At 37.7% G+C, this 17,556-nt stretch overlaps 1 protein-coding gene across 4 annotated transcripts in view; it reads left to right on the top strand.

Annotated features, from left to right (window-relative positions):
* Positions 1 to 17,556, top strand: part of LOC129724341 (mitochondrial glutamate carrier 1-like) — a 469,805-nt gene that overhangs the window by 137,309 nt on the left and 314,940 nt on the right. For 3 of the 4 annotated variants that reach the window (XM_055679114.1, XM_055679113.1, XM_055679112.1), the window contains 4 exons: positions 2,463 to 2,506; positions 2,570 to 2,704; positions 11,683 to 11,832; positions 11,887 to 12,010. In XM_055679114.1, the coding sequence (XP_055535089.1) occupies positions 2,472 to 2,506; positions 2,570 to 2,704; positions 11,683 to 11,832; positions 11,887 to 12,010 (444 nt within the window). In that variant the 5' untranslated portion in view covers positions 2,463 to 2,471. Of the gene's footprint in view, positions 1 to 2,462; positions 2,507 to 2,569; positions 2,705 to 11,682; positions 11,833 to 11,886; positions 12,011 to 17,556 lie in introns of those variants that run through there. The other variant, XM_055679115.1, reaches the window with a different exon arrangement.

Here is a 17,556-nt window from a genome sequence, read left to right as displayed (position 1 = left end):
AAGTTGCCATCCTACAATTCATAATGGTGTCTGAGGTCATTTTTTCGGTTCTCGCAACATTCTGGCTCCGAAGATACTCATATTGGGTGATATTTGGTCACGCTCTGTCATCTGGGCGTAATTCTGGTTCCGAAAACATACATATTGTATGGTATTTGGTCATTTCCGGCTGATTGCCAGACACCGGAAGTCACCATCTTAGAATTCAAGATTGTGTCTGTGATCAATTTTTCGCTTCTGTGCATCTTTCTGGTTCCGAAGATACTCAAATTTAATGGGAATCGTCCATTTCAGGCTGTTTTACAGAAACCGGAAATTGCCTCAAAAATGTTGTCTGAAGTGGATTTATGGCTCCAGTGCATCATTACGATTCCGGAAATACCCATATTGGTTGGTATTTGGTCGTTTGCCGCTGTTTTTCCGTAACCGGAAGTCGCCGTTTTGGATTTCATAAGGGCATTTGGATACAATTCCTGGATTTTGAACGTCATACTGGTTAAAGAAACACTCACATTGGGTGGTATTTGGTCATTTTCAGCTGTTTTTCAGAAACCGGATTTCCATATCTTAGAATTCGCAATGGTATCTGCGAAACCAGAAGTTGCCATCTTACAATCCAAAATGTTGCCCAAGATCGATTATGGAACATATTTGTTACCATTGAAAACATTCACCTGCCAAATATGGTTTCATTAAGTTGATTAGTTCGCGAGATGTGCAGAAATTTGTGCAGAAACATGTCCTTCAGAAGAGGGAGAGGCGTCGAACCATTATGGACATATTTGTTACCTCTAAAAACCCTTACATACAAATTTCACGTCGATCGCTTCGGTAGTTTTCGAGCCTATATGGATCAGACAGACAAACAGACCGGACTGCATTTTTATATGTATAGATTACAACATCAATATTTTGGAACCTGAAGAGTGAACATACGTTTATTGAATTTAAGTGTTCATGTAAATCGATTTTTACAAATAAAAGTGTGAATGAGAAAGGCTGGGTCTGACCGCTAAGTGGATTAATTTAGGTTATAGTAGTACATACCGTTAGCTTGATTTTTTTTAAACAAATACTGGATGCACTAGAATGCATCTAGGGTAAGCAACGGCTTAAGCAGTAGCGCCTATTTTAATCAGTCGTAGAAAACAGGCCACAAGCTCCTGCTTTTTGATTAATATCAACAATTTCAATGATGGACACGAAAACTTTGATTGTCTAACTGTCTTACGAATATAAAAAATACCGTTAATAACAAAGAAATCTGTGAACAAACAGCATTTGAAACAAATCGACCTATATTGCAGCCATTCAGGAGCCACTTCGGGTGCTGCAAAAAAACGCCTGCAAAACAGATGGAAACTGCTTAAAATAGGTTCGCGGTGATTGGAATAGTGTCTGTCGATTGGTAACTTTTATTGATCATTGCTAAAGTTTGCTAACTTAGTTTTACAATCTGAAAACAAGTTCTGACAGAGAAAACGATAAAGAACAGATTGATATACCACTGTTTCAATTTTACCCAACACATTTCGAGTATTTCGTCTGAATACACAGGCGGTTCCTAAAGCTGCTTAGAATATGTTCCCTATCCTACGATAACTAAATTCATCAGTGTTGTTTCAACTACGTCATCGATTCTTTTTCTGTTTTCTGCTTGCGGGTAACTTTGATATTGCTAGAATAATGAAGGAAAATATAAAAATGTCTCAATTTTCATGTATTTTGAAATGTATTGAGGAGATATTTTGCGAGAGGGCTATCCGTGAACTACGTATACACATTTAGGATCATTTCTGGTCCCTCTTCCGTTACCTAGAATATAGAGAAAATTACTGAAAATCACAAGAAATTAGTTTTTAGGCTGCTTGAGAAATGTATGACACTAACAGCGCAACTTCATAGCTTTATGCAAACACTAGTACCTAATCTACGGACTAGTAGTGATATTTGTGTTTCATTTATATGTGAGCCCTTCTTTCTAGAGGAGGAAGGTGTGTCAAGTTACCATTGACATATTCCTTGCTCCCAACCAGTTCAAATTTGGTTCCATTTGCTTGTGAGTTTTCAAGTTACGCAGAAGTTTATGTTTTATTTGTATGTGAGCCCACCCTTTAACAAGAGGGAGTGGTCTCGAACTATTTTAATCACAATTTCTGGCCCCAAAAACTCCTGCGTACAAATTTTCACGCCGATTGGTACAGTAGTTTCTACGTCTGTAAGGATTAGAGAGACAGACAGACAGATAGAACTGCTTTTTATATGATTAGATAGCTTATAGTAATATAAATCGCTGATCTTACGCATTTAATTATCAGTTTGTCATCTTCCATAACAAAATATTGATAAAAAAAATTCCCGATTTTATCACTTTCTCTATTTTATCACCCCAAACATCATCAAGGGGGTGTTATAATCAGGTGATCACTGTAATCTAAGTTCATAGTTATTCTTTTTTTCAGATCCTGACGATGGTTTCCAATATTAATTCTACCAAACAGTTTCCGTAAGTAATTACATTTAACGTGATAACTAATACCAATCATGAAATCCTGTTATAAATTCATAGGCTTGTACCAAAAATTATCAATGGAGGTATCGCAGGTATAATAGGCGTTTCCTGTGTATTTCCACTGGACCTTGTGAAAACCCGTCTGCAAAACCAGCAAGTAGGACCAGATGGGGAAAAGATATACAAATCTATGTACGTATTGGCCATAAGATAGTTTGATTTTTGAAACTGTATATTATCTCTATTATTTTCGTCGAGATTAGGGTTGCCATTTGACATGGATATCTTCCTGTTTATCCAAATATATCTGGACAAGCTGGACTGTAGTGGTTAGCCACATTTATTCTTTTATTCGAACTGAGCATTTATGTGTGTATGTGCAACTTTTTTTCTCACTCACTTTTCTCAGAGATGGCTGGACCGATTTTCATGAAATTAATTGCAAATGAAAGGCCTAGTTGCCCCAGAGGTTGCTATTGTTTTCCATTGTAATTGGATTTTCAGTTTAGAGGTTATGTATCAAAATGTAAAAGTCATAAAACATCAATATCTCAGAAACCACACAACTGATTTCAATAAAATTGGTGTCAAATGATCGGGCTGTCTACAAAACCCTTAACTTGCATATTTCGTAATGATCAAACATATGGTTCAAAAGTTATGTAAAGAAAAGTTATTCAGAGGTTGTTAAAACTCACTCATTATTTTAAGAGATGGCTGAACCGATTTTTACAAAATTGGTGTCAAATGAAAGGTCTAGTTGCCCCATAGGTTTCTATTGAATTTCATTGTAATTGGATTACTTATAGTACCGCCCACTTCTTCTACCCCTTTGCATACTCGTTTAACATATGCACAGGTTACAGGTAGTTCGAACATTCTACCGCCTAATGTTGGTAGTTCGAAAATGACCGCTAATATGGGTAAGCAAAACACGCTAGAAAATAATTGTACACCTATTACCCCAGCTAATATTGCTACCGAAAATATTTTTTCTAATGTCAACTGCCTGGGGCCTACTACGGCAGGTAAACTTTCTTTTCTGCAACAAGCAATGTTCGATCTTATGAACGCCATGTTGCAGGCAAAATCAATGTTTGAAGCCATCCAAATAGGTACAAATTTTACAATTAAAATTGTTTCTAATTTAAAATTCAGCAATGATTTTAAATAAACCAATCAAAATTCTAAATTGGAATGCTCGCTCATTGAAGGCCAATGAGAATGAGCTTTTTAATTTTTTCAATCATCCTGGTCCTCTTTCTTGCTACTTTTTTAACCTTTTTTAAAATATCCTTAATGAAATCATTAAGTGCAAAGTCTGAATCACTGCTATAAATAATCTGAACTCGATTTTGAAATTGTAAAATTTTGTGTCTCCCATTGATAAGACTAACATTTCTCAATTATTTGCCCAAAAATCAAAACTTGGCTAATATGCCATTATTACCAACATCGAGAAAACAGTTTCCCGTGATGATAAACACCCTAAACAAGGTCCCTACGGAAGCCGATTGTCGAAAAATGCATTTGGAAAGGCAACAAATGTGAAACAATTTTGGCTAATATCCAAAATAATTGAGAAGTTGGCTAATATCCAACATGTTTCAACCTGTGGTTTATGCCCTAAACAGAGTTTTATTACTGTACTTTGTTTCGTGTAATTTTCGAAAGTGTGTTGTAGCCTGGTGGTAACTAGAGTCAGGTAAGCGTAAGGCTCTTGCATTGAATTTTGCTTTTTTACGAGGAATATTTAATGCAACAAGAATTTATTCGTTGTGCCGCAAAACCCAATGATCACAAAGCGTGACTGTTTCCTTCTATAATGACTATTTACATTCTTAGAAATGCTCTTTAGCTCTTTGATTAGAAGTCATTTAAAAGAGAAGATTCAGATTTCATTTTGGATTTGATGAGAAAAAACAGGAAAGCGGATTGTGAGATTATCGTGTATTAATAATATTTGTGTTATAATGTTGTATTGTTGCATGAAACAATTGTCTCGTCGTCCTTCACGTCCTTACTTGTGCTTCCGTATTGTTCTATTAAATTTAAAACCATTTTTATCACCAACAAGCACGATAGAATTCACATCGTATGCATGTTAGCCAAATTACACACCGGTTTGAAAAAACGGCTACTGCGGTAAAAATACTTACCTGGTTAAATCATTAAAGAGGGTAAAAACAAGGTTTTTTGTTATGAACACAACCCATCAGCAGAAAGTCGTGGACTAGCGAAACCACCAGCGTTTGAAAGTTCTATTGTTATACTTTCATATGCTTACTACCGAATCTGCATCTACCTGCCCCTAAGAAAGATACAGTGATTTCAAATATAACGAAAAAAAAATAGCCCACAACTCATAGTTTTTCAAACAATACGAATATAGTACCTTCCAGACAGTTGTGTATATTGATTCTATTAACAACTTTGTAGAACATAGTGAAGGCCTAGAAAACAGAAAAAAATATGTTTCATTGAAAAATGTGTTTTGACAAGTCTATTTTCAATAAAAACTCTCTAAGTCAATTTGAGTAGCAGATACGAATTTTTTGTCTTCGGCAAAGTTGGTTGTATTGGTTATACCTATAACTTTACCGAAGACACCAACTCTGTATCCCGATGGAGCAAAAAATAAATTTTTCATCTCACTTTTGAAAAGATTAATCACAAATCTTTGTACGTGGCTAACCAGTGATGTTCTATTTGAGCAGTTTTGGTCTGAGGTTTCTGCGTAAACATAGAGATGCCGAGTCTTCGTTTTAGTGTCTCCAGCCGGGTGTATCATTCTCTTTCAGTTTGTGACAGAAATTGTGTTCTAGCAAACAAATAAAAGAAATCAAATTTTAATGCCAGCATTTTTTATAAACCCGTATAGCTGTGTCATGTACTGGAGATCACCGCTTCCCAGAATGTCTCTAACGGGTACGTTCGGTTGTTTTCCTCGGGCCCGAAGGGAATCTATAAGCTCAGACCTAACACCACAGTATTCGGTACACGACCAAACAACATGCTCGATGTCATGGTAGCCATCGCCACAAACGCAGTGATTACTGTCTACAAGCCCTATACGAAAGAGATGCGTGTTTAACGTATAGTGATTGGACATACATCACAGACATCTGGACATCACGCGAATGAAGTCCCGAACTACATCCAACCCCTTGAACCATGCTTTCGTCGATACCTTAGGAAAAATGGAATGTAGCCACCGTCCCAGTTCATCTGAGTTCCATGATGATTGCCAACTGTTGAGTGTTTTCTGACGCAAAATGCTATGAAATTCATCCTGTGCAATTGGTCTCACATAAATATCGCCATCAATAGCACCCACCTTAGCTAAAGCGTCAGCCTTTTCATTGCCCGGAATGGAACAATAAGAAGGGACCCACGCTAAGGTAACCCGGTAGTTTTTATCTGTTAAAGCACTTAAAAACCGCCGTATTTTCCCCAGGAAATATGGGGTGTGCTTCCCAGTCTTCATCGATCGCAGAGCCTCAATGGCACTGAGACTGTCTGTGAAGATGAAGTAGTGGTCTATGGGCAGGGTTTCGATGATCCCAAAAGAGTACTGAATAGCAGCAAGTTCTGCGACGTACACGGAAGCAGGAGCATCGAGTTTGTAGGAGGCGGTGAAATTTTCGTGGAAAACACCGAAGCCAGTGGACTCATCTAGATTAGATCCGTCAGTGTAAAACCTTTTATCATAACTAACATGTTTAAACTTATTGTAAAAAATCTTAGGGATCTCTTGGGGTCGCAATTGATCCGGGATACCAGGAATGTCTTGTTTCATGGTGGTGTCGAAGAATATAGCATTATTAGAAGTATCTAAAAGTGCGACATTGGAGGAATCGTATGAAGAAGGGTTAATATCTTGAGCCATATAGTCAAATTATAAAGTCATAAATCTGGATTGAGATTGAAGGTCGACCAACCTCTCGAAATTTTCAATTACTAATGGGTTCATAACTGTGCATCGAATTATCAACCGGTAAGAGAGATTCCAAAAACGATGTTTCAACGGAAGAATACCCGCTAGCACTTCAAGACTCATTGTATGGGTCGACTGCATGCAACCTGAGGCAATACGCAAACAACGATATTGTATTCGTTCCAGTTTGATCAAATGTGTGTTTGCTGCGGAGCGGAAGCAGAAACACCCGTACTCAATTACAGACAATATCGTTGTTTGGTAAAGCCTTAGAAGGTCTCCTGGGTGGGCACCCCACCAGGTTCCGGTAATCGTACGAAGAAAATTAATCCTCTGTTGGCATTTTCGTGTCAGATACCTAATATGGCAAGCCCAGGTGCATTTAGAGTCGAACCAGACCCCGAGATATTTAGCGACTAAAACCTTAGTGATTGTTTTGCCCGTTAGTAGGAGCTGCAGCTGAGCTGGGTTATGCTTCCTAGAGAAAACGACCAGCTCAGTTTTCTCCGGAGAGAATTCGATACCCAGCTTAAGAGCCCATTCAGACAAATTGTCAAAGGTATCTTGCAATGGTCCTTGCAGATCGTTAGCCTCGCTTCCAGTAATGGATACAACGCTATCGTCTGCAAGTTGCCGTAGCGTGCATGAATTTGCAAGACATTTATCGATGTCATTGACGTAAAAATTATATAAGAGAGGGCTTAAACATGAGCCCTGGGGAAGATCCATGTAACTAATTCGGGAAGTTGTCGAATCACCATGTGAGAAATACATATGCTTTTCTGACAACAAATTGAGCAAAAAATTATTCAAATTTGGTGAAAGTCCCTGCGAATGAAGTTTCTCGGTTAAAACTTCAACAGAGACAGAGTCAAAAGCCCCCTTAATGTCCAAGAATGCAGAAGCCATTTGCTCTATTCGAGCAAAGGCGAGTTGAATTTCGGTAGAAAGCAACGCTAGGCAATCGTTCGTTCCTTTGCCCCGGCGAAAGCCAAATTGAGTATTTGAAAGTAAACCGTTTGTTTCGACCCATTTGTCTAACCGTAAGAGGATCATTTTCTCCATTAATTTCCGGAGGCAAGAGAGCATAGCAATCGGCCTATAAGAATTGTGATCAGAGGCGGGTTTTCCAGGTTTTTGAATAGCAATGACTTTTACCTCCCTTCAGTCGTGCGGAACAATGTTTAGCTCAAGGAACTTGTTGAACAAGTTCAACAAGCGTCTTTTTACAGAGTCAGGTAGATTCTTCAACAAGTTGAATTTAATTCTATCCAACCCTGGAGCTTTATTGTTGCACGAGAGGAGAGCCACTGTAAATTCCAACATCGAAAATGGAGACTCTTCCGTAGCTACTAAAAACGCGTCGCGAAAGGTCTTCTGTTCGGGGACAGAGTCCGGACAGACCTTTTTGGCGAAATCGAGTATCCAGCGATCTGAATACTCCTCGGACTCATTCGAAACGTTACGATTCCGCATGCGTCTGGCGGTATTCCAAAGAGTGCTCACCGCTGTTTCCCTCGACAACGCGTTTACAAACCGCCGCCAGAATCCGAGTTTTTTTGCTTTTATCAAGCTCTTCATCTGTCTATCCAGTACATCGTACTTTCGGAGCAAATCAATAGTGCCTTGTTCTCGGAAGGCCAAATACACCGAGGACCTTCGCGCGTACAGGTCTGAGCACTCTTTGTCCCACCACTTGGAGGGAGGGCGCCGTCTTATCGTTACCCCGGGTATCGGTTTTGTCTGAGCTTGAGTCGCGGCGTCGATGATCAAGCGAGAAAAGAACGCGTATTCTTCCTCCGGAAGAAGTTCCACGTGGGACTCGATTCTTTGCGATATTATGGTCTCATAAGACTTCCAATCAATCTTAAGTGTGAGGTCATACGCAATATTGATTGGATCCGTTGGAGTTGACCCATTAGCAATTGAGATAACAATTGGTAGGTGATCACGACCGTGGGGATCGTTGATTACTCTCCACCGGCAATCTAACGCTAGTGATGTCGAGCAAAGGGATAGGTCAAGCACGCTTTCACGTGCTGGAGGATTAGGTACACGTGTCGCTTCCCCAGTATTCAAAAGTGTCATATTGAAGTCGTCGATTAAGTTACAGATTAAAGAAGATCGGTTGTCGTCGTACAGCGACCCCCATTGCGAACAGTGAGAATTAAAATCTCCCAATATCAAAAAAGGCGCGGGAAGCAACTCTGCTATATTAGTGAGGCATTGGTCTTTTCCATTCATATTCGTTTGAATGGCAACGCTTCAATATTCGAGATCGAGGGGAGGTCGATTTTGAAGAAGGAATAGCACTTTTTAATCCCTAAAAGTACCCCTCCACCGTGTGAGTCTCGATCTCGACGAATAATGTTGAAATCGTGGAAATTGAATTGATCGTTTGAATTGAGAAAGGTTTCACAGAGCGCAAATGCGTCACAATTGTATGTATTTATCAAATGAGAAAATAGATCGAATTTGGAGACGATACTTCTGCTATTCCACTGTAATACAGTGATAAAATTCCTAACCTCTTTCGCCGTATTAGTCATCGAAAGATATGATAGCTGAAATGAGGAGCCAAGTTGCTGATAGTTGCTTCAAAAAAGTTTTCACTGTAGGAAGAAGGGCAAGAAGAATATTTTGTAGGGGATCTGGTATGTTGAATGTTTTAAATATCCAGTCCAAAATATCAGAAAATTTTACGAACCCTGTTTCTTTTTTATCTTCTGATCGAGAAATGGGTGCACGAGGGGTTTTTGGTGCCCCAGGAAGCGGTGGGTACTCCTGGTTTGATTTAAAATTAAATCCGGGAGGTACTTGCTTCGGTTTTTCTTCACCGCTTGCTTTTTGTGTTGGCTTATTGGTCATTCCGCTAGGGGTTATCTTGCGACCTTTGCGAGAAAGATTAGGAGAGTTGATCAATCTCCTCTTCCTAGATCCTTCTGGCATGGCATAAGAACACCCTTCGACGGGATCGTCAGATGTACCCTCATCGGTTGGCAGAAAGGAAAAGATGTTTCCTGTCGAGGGTGGCTCAGCCCTCTTGAGCATTTCTGCAAAAGAGCGCTTTGATCGTTCCTTGAGGGAACGCTTGATTTTTTCCTCGCGCTGTTTGTACGCGGGACACGCCGAAAGGTCATGCCGAGTTCCCTCGCAGTAAAGACACTATTCAGTATCCTCACTACAAGCGGTCTCAGCATGATTGCCTCCGCATTTGCTGCAGCGTGCCTTGTTGCAGCAGTAGGTGGCTGTATGACCTAACTGCTTGCAGTTTTGGCAATGCATGACCCGCGGTACGAACAGGCGTACAGGCAGACGAACCCTGTCCAAAGAGATGTAGTTCGGCAGTGCGGATCCGGCGAATGTTACACGGAAGGAATCCGAAGGGAAGAATTTCTTCTTCCCTTCTTCGATGGATACTGAATGCAATTGCTCGACATCCAGTATCTTTACATCTTGAATCAGGGGGTTCTTGAAGCAGCCAACCCCGTGACGCAAAATGTCATCGACCGTGAGGCTTCCTTCGGTAACCACACCGTCGATCTCCACGTCCTTGGCAGGGATGTACACGCGGTACTCTCTCGTGAAGAGCTCGTAGCTAGCAATTGCGTTTGCTTGCTTCAAGCTACTCACAACAACTCGCAGTTTGTTCGGTCTAACCTTTGTAATTTCGGTTACGTCCGAAAACTGTTTTGCCAGGTCCTTGCCGATTTGAATAAAATTTAGAGGCTTCTTTATGGGCCTGAAGTAAACTACGAACGGACCTTTCGAAGCATCTGGGTAAGCTTTCACCCGTGTTGCCGGTACCCTTGGTACGGGGCTAGGTAGCGGGGAAGGTAGAGGGGAATTGATGGGGGAGATCTCAATCTCTTCCCCATTTGTTTCCACATCCAGGAATAGTTGCACCTGCATGTCGTCCATTTTGCGGAAGCGTTACGCTCTACCGCACACAAACGATAAATATTCGAATGTGGGGGGGAGGGGGTCAAGTAGTTGCTATTAAATTTTAAAAACATTTTTTCCAAACTACAATGGATCAAAATAAAAATAAGGCAGTAATACTAATACTAATAACAATAGTAATAATAATAATAGTAATAATAATAATAATAATAATAATAATAATAATAATTATAATAATAATAATAATAATAATAATAATAATAATGATAATAATTATAATAATAACAATAATAATAATAATATTAATAATAATGATAAAAATTCTAAAGTGAATGCTTCACCGAACGTCTAAGTCACGACCTCACGGCTGTTAGTAGGATTAATCGAGCGTCTCCGCAGAACAAACAATGACGATCCAGCTTCGTGTTGTGACACAGTGGCCGTGTCCTACACGCGACCTTGTAGATGCCACTTGTAGTTGACTTCCACTCGCTCGATCGTATTGTGGTCCGTGCTGCTAGCGGGGTAACAGCGGTGCGGGAGAATTATTCTTGCTGATATATCAGCTGCGTATCAGATCACTGGCGGGGTAGCCTGCCCCTACCAGTGTGCAGAAGATGTTTCTGCCGATATATGCAGGCTATTGTTATCGCGCAGCACAAGAACTAATCGACAAAAAAAAAACACCCGTACGATAACTCGTGTGAAATTGGAGGTTAAATTACGCGAAATTTCAACGGAATTTTTCTGCAATTTCGCGAAATTTCCAAATGTTTCGAGTTTTACGAAATCATACGAAATCATTCGAAATCTCGCACAGCCTTATAAATAAATCCAGCAGAAATTTTCAACGTGTGTTTTTTTGAAATTTGAGTGTTGTGTTATTCTGTTTTAACAAATAATAAGTTCGAATGAAAAAGGCTGGGTCTCACCGCTAGGTGGATTAATTTGAGTTTTTATTTCACCACGATAAAAAAAAATCGCGTCATATATTTGAAACATTTTTATTTCATGTTATTTGCATGTGTCATTGCATGTTCATAGGTGTTTGAATGTTATCTTTTAAATGTTCGGTATAGTTTCACTGTTTGCCACCAAATATTTGTTATTTGAGTGAAAAATAAATCCAGCAAATATTATCGTGGTGTATTTTTTTCTGAAAATTGAAGTGTTCGTGTAAATCTATTTAAACAAATAATAAGTTGGAATAGAAAAGGCTGGGTCTCACAGCTAGATGGATTAATTTGGGTTTTTTATTGTTGTATTGTATTATATTGCTAGTTATTTGAAGTCCGTCCATTTATACTAATATGGAAACATTTGCTTACAGGTTCGACTGTTTTAAAAAAACATATAAAGCTGAAGGTTATTTTGGAATGTATAGAGGCTCTGCTGTTAATGTACTGCTTATAACACCTGAAAAAGCAATTAAGTTGGCAGCTAATGATTTTTTCAGATATTATATGGCTACAAAGGACGGGTAGGAGTGAATATAACATGAAATTTATGATCGTTACGATTTATGTGTATTTAGAAAATTGTCTATAATTCGACAAATGGTTGCTGGAGGCTCAGCTGGCTTATGTCAGATTATAATAACAACACCAATGGAGCTCCTGAAAATTCAAATGCAGGATGCAGGTCGCATAGCAGCGAAGGTAAGGAATAAATCGTATACTACAAACTCTAAAATGTAATACTTCGAAGAAATATTGATAAATCAAAATAAGTTGGTATATATATCAATAATATTAAGCGTTACGGAATTCCATTTTTATATAGTAGACTAAAGACTAATATCTATTCAGGATTAATATTGTGTGTTCTGCCACAAATGGTGACATTTCAACACTATTATATATATATATATATATATATATATATATATATATATATATATATATATATATATATATATATATATATATATATATATATATATATATATATATATATATATATATATATATATATATATATATATATATATATATATATATATATATGGCAGCTTCAAATCCTCTAACGAATACAGGAGGTCATTCATTTATTACGTAACGTACTCAGAAGAAGGGGATATTCAATAAAGAGTTCCGTTGTGCGAGGCCCCCATGCAAAATTGTGTTATTCAGGGTTGAAAGGTATTCAAAATTGCTAAAATTTAGCGTTTCGTAACATGTGAATATCCCTAATGATATGATTTTATGATTAAAGAGTATTTCGACGCAAAATATACAACTATTTTAGGAAACTAAGGCAAAAAACTTCATAAAGAGATAAAAAACAGCAATTCTTATGAGAATCTATTTTTTTTGAATATAAGCGTTTTGTGGGTCCATTAAATGAACTCGGACCAACTTCAAATTTTCATGGCTTATTTTTGGAGTAAAAATTTTTCCGCCCGGCGCTCATCGAAATCGCATGATGTTACAAAAATGGCCACTCTAATATACATATATATATATATATATTTATATATATATATATATATATATATATATATATATATATATATATATATATATATATATATATATATATATATATATATATATATATATATATATATATATATATATATATGTATGTATATATATATATTAATATATATATATATATATATATATATATATATATATATATATATATATATATATATATATATATATATATATATATATATATATATATATATATATATATATATATATATATATATATATATATATATATATATATATATATATATATATATATATATATATATATATATATATATATATATATATATATATATATATATATATATATATATATATATATATATACATATATACATGGGCGCTCTAGGGGGGGCTAGTTTTCATGTATGTCATTTTAAAAAGAGAGAAAATGAGTTTGTATATGCTTATTTAATAACGCTTAAAATAGTATCGTAAAAGCAGAAACAAATCACTTAGGGATAGAATCTCCGAAGATGTACTGAATATCTTGAACACACCGTCAACGCCAAGCTCTTTCAGCAACACTGATTCGTTATTGAGGAGAGCCAGAATTGGTTAACGGCTGGGCAGGGTTTTTTAACAGTTCACCCGTACTAGTTAGATTAAAATAGCGCCCAGTGTGGTTCAAGGCATAATGCCCTATTCCTACCTCCACGTGGTACCGACTGGGATACGAGCAACCAAGGAAAAACCGGTGAACCGGTGGGAACTTGGTCGTATGCTGACAGGAAGGGGTAGTTGTTCTCCTTAGAGAGCAGCTTGTCTGCGCGTCTACCCCACAGGCTAGGGGCGGCTCAAACAGCGACTGATCCGGACCGGACGGTTGAACTATGAAATGCGGTGTCTCGCCAGCTACATCTATGGCGGCAGCTCCGTCGCGAGACAAGGCATCGCAGCCCTAGTAAGGCAGCATACTAAAATCAACATACTACGGAGAATCAAGAATTCAAAACCCAGCCGACGAAATAAAGCAGGCATTAGACGAAGCAAATATTTGCTATTTTTTTATACAGAATTTATTTTGTGCAAATAAAAATCGTACCAAAAATAGCAAATATTTGCGTCGTCTAATACCTGCTTAAAGACGACGATTAGAAGCTCAGTACATGTAACAGTAGATCGCTTAACGACCCGGATCCCGGATCGTTGCGCTCCAGGAGCTTTGACGGAAAGGAGAGAAGGTACGGTGGATTTGTGGCCGCAAGGCACGATAGCTGCTCGCGTAGAGACATCAAGATCGTCGTTGGGGACATGAACGGAAGGAAAGACTTATATAAGCCGGTTATCGGCCCGCACAGCCTGCTATGCACCAACTTCGCAGCTTCCCGCGGATTAGCAGTCCAAAGTCCTTTCTTTCCTCGACCGACGTGCAGCAAAACAAGTTGACCACGTTCTCAACGACGGCCCGTTCTTCTCAGACATTAAGAACGTACGCACCTATCACGGTGATGATCGGACATGATCACTTCGATACAAAAAACTACAAAACCCTGATATAACCGGTAGTCCTCTACGGAAGTCCTTTTGGTGTTTTCGAACAGAAGGTGCCTATCGGCGAACAGAAGGTGACTATCTACGGTGGAGCATAAGCGGACGACGGATAATGGCGACAGCGCATGAACCATGAGCTACAAGCGCTGCTTGGAGAGAACCCCATTGCACACCTGGCGAAAGACAACAGGTTGCGGTGGGCCGGTCACATCGTAAGAATGCCGGACGACAACCCTGTGAAATCACTTCTCTTCAGCAACCCTACCGGCACAAGAAATTAAAGGGCGCAGCGTGCATGATGGCTCGACCAGATCGAAAGAGACTTGCGAGTGATGAGACGTCTGGGGAACGGGTGAAACACAGCCCAAAACCAAGTAAAATGGCGACTTCTTGATACATCACGAGTTATTACAGCTCTCGTCTGACTGGTAAGGTGAGTAAGAGAGCAAGGGTTGAGAATCGATTCTGGGTGCAGAACTAGTTCTTAGCCAATGAATGACGACATCTCAATTTGTGTTGATTTTGATGCTCTGATAAGTAATATGGAATGAATATATATCGAATACAATCATTCTCTGGGAAATTCTAGGGGGGGCTAAACACTTTCTAGGGGGGGCTTCAACCCCCCCTAGCCCCCCCGTAGCTGCGCCCATGTATATATTTATATATATATATATATATATATATATATATATATATATATATATATATATATATATATATATATATATATATATATATATATATATATATATATATATATTTGTACGCTTTTTTATATTATTGAATGTTATTAGCTTTCGCAGTTAAGTTAATGTAATTGTAGGAAAATTATTAAACCTACTTGTCAAGGAAAAAAAGGAATAAAACAAAACTTGAAAAAACTTAAAAATCATCTTACTGACTATAAAGTGAGCTAATCGTTGCAATTGAGGATTGCAACGATTTTCGTCGGAATTTGTTGATAATTTGGCTTGACATATTTTCTAATGTTTCTACATTAGTGAGCCTATGTAGCTCGTTCGTGCTAAACCAGGGAGGACGCTTCAAAATCATTTTCAAAAGTTTATTCTGAATCCTTTGAAGTGTCTTCTTCCTGGTTGCACAACAACTTGTCCTGATAGGAACTGCATATAACATTGCTGGCCTGAAAATTTGTTTGTAAGTTAACAGTTTATTCTTGAGACAAAGTCTAGAATTCCTGTTGATAAGAGGACATAAACATTTGATATACTTATTGCACTTTGACTGGATATTTTCAATGTGCTCCTTGAAAGTAAGATTCTTATCATAAATTAGCCCTAAGTATTTAACTTGATCAGACCAATTTAAGACCACACCGTTCATCTTAATAACGTGGTTATGGGTTGGTTTGAGAAATATAACTCTTGGCTTATGAGGAAATATAATTAACTGTGTTTTAGAAGCATTAGGGGAAATCTTCCATTTCTGCAAGTATGAAGAAAATATATCTAAACTTTTTTGTAGCCGACTGCATATAACACGAAGGCTTTTTCCTTTTGCGGAAATGCTTGTATCGTCACAAAACAGAGATTTCTCACAACCTGGTGGTAAATCAAGAAGATCAGAAGTAAAAATGTTATATAAGGTTGGGCCCAAGATACTCCCCTGAGGCACACCAGCTCTAACAGGCAATCTATTCGATTTACCATTTAGATAGTTAACCTGAAGAGTGCGGTCAGTTAAATAACTTTGTATCATTTTTGTGAGGTAAAGCGGAAAGCTGAAATTTGACATTTTAGCTATTAAACCTTTATGCCAAACACTGTCGAATGCCTTTTCTACATCTAGAAGAGCAGCTCCAGTCGAATAGCCTTCAGATTTATTAGTTCGAATCATATTTGTTACCCTAAGTAACTGATGAGTAGTAGAATGCCCATGGCGAAAACCAAACTGCTCATTTGCAAAAATTGAGTTCTCATTAATATGTGTTATCATTCTATTAAGAATTATTCTTTAAAAAAGTTTGCTAATAGAGGAAAGTAAACTAATTGGAGTGACTTTGACATTTTTCCATTTCGTAGGAAAATGTGCTAGTGCAAAGCATCTGTTAAAAAACTTGACCAAGAAGCTTAAAAAGTTTTCGGGAAGTCTTTTGATAAGGATATAGAAAATCCCATCATCTCCTGGTGCTTTCATTCAAATGTACGTTACGCTTGATAGGAAGGGAAAAAAATAAAAAATAATTTAAAAACTTTGAATTTCAAAAATAAAAAAAGAAATTAAAATATTTAGAAAAAAAATAAATAGTTTGAAAATTTTCAAAAATTTGAGAAATTAAAAACAAACGAGTTGACAAATCAATATATACTGATCTAACTTTGTCTTTTCATTTGACAGTAATTACACCAGAAATAACTACAAGATATGTGTATAAATTTTATAAGAACTGTGTTTTCTAGTAGAGTCTAACGGAAACCGATAATTATTTTGATTTGATATTTGATTTTTTAAATCACTCTGCTAAGACGCTCGGTATAGATTTTCCAAATTTGTGTTTGGGGGGATGAGCCAAAAATAAAATTCTTCCTATTTATTCGAAAATAATAAAACATTCATGTAAAATGAATAAAAAACATTTTTTCTCTGATTCGATTATATATAACATTTGATTATATATAGGGGAAAAAAATCGGAGACTATATATAATCGAGTCCGACCCGTACTTAGCGATGCGAAAATCTAAATTAGCTTCGGACAAAGTACACCATCGCCGCGACGCGAGCTACGCAACATAAAGTGCTAGCCGCATTGACAGATGTAACTACACTACTCATGTCCAAACGCGATGCTTTGATTTCCATGGATACTTTGAGAGATGTATGAAGAATTAATCAAACAATTTCAACACCTTGCTTTTCCATAATCGCTAAACATTAACAACAACAACAACAAAAACAAGCGTCTCCAGCCACCAAAACGCTGTAACAGAATATACGCATCAGAAGCATACAGCGACTGCCGATCAAATGATTTTTTTTCCGGTCGTTCATTGCCACTAAAAATCAATGGATATTGAACAAAAGGAAAATGCTAAAAAAATCGTCATAAAGTAGTGCGAACAGGATTGCGAGGATTCTACATTAGAGAGGAAAAGAGATGATCGTAATGCCCGTTCATTTTATTTTGCAATCGGAAAACGAAATTGAACGCGATAGCTCGGAGAGACGAACGGTGTACGAAGTCTC

Source organism: Wyeomyia smithii, chromosome 2, assembly GCF_029784165.1.
Source record: "Wyeomyia smithii strain HCP4-BCI-WySm-NY-G18 chromosome 2, ASM2978416v1, whole genome shotgun sequence".
Lineage (NCBI taxonomy): Eukaryota > Metazoa > Arthropoda > Insecta > Diptera > Culicidae > Wyeomyia > Wyeomyia smithii.
The sequence above is the reverse complement of the archived record's forward strand: the minus strand, read 5'-3'. Positions and strand labels throughout refer to the sequence as shown.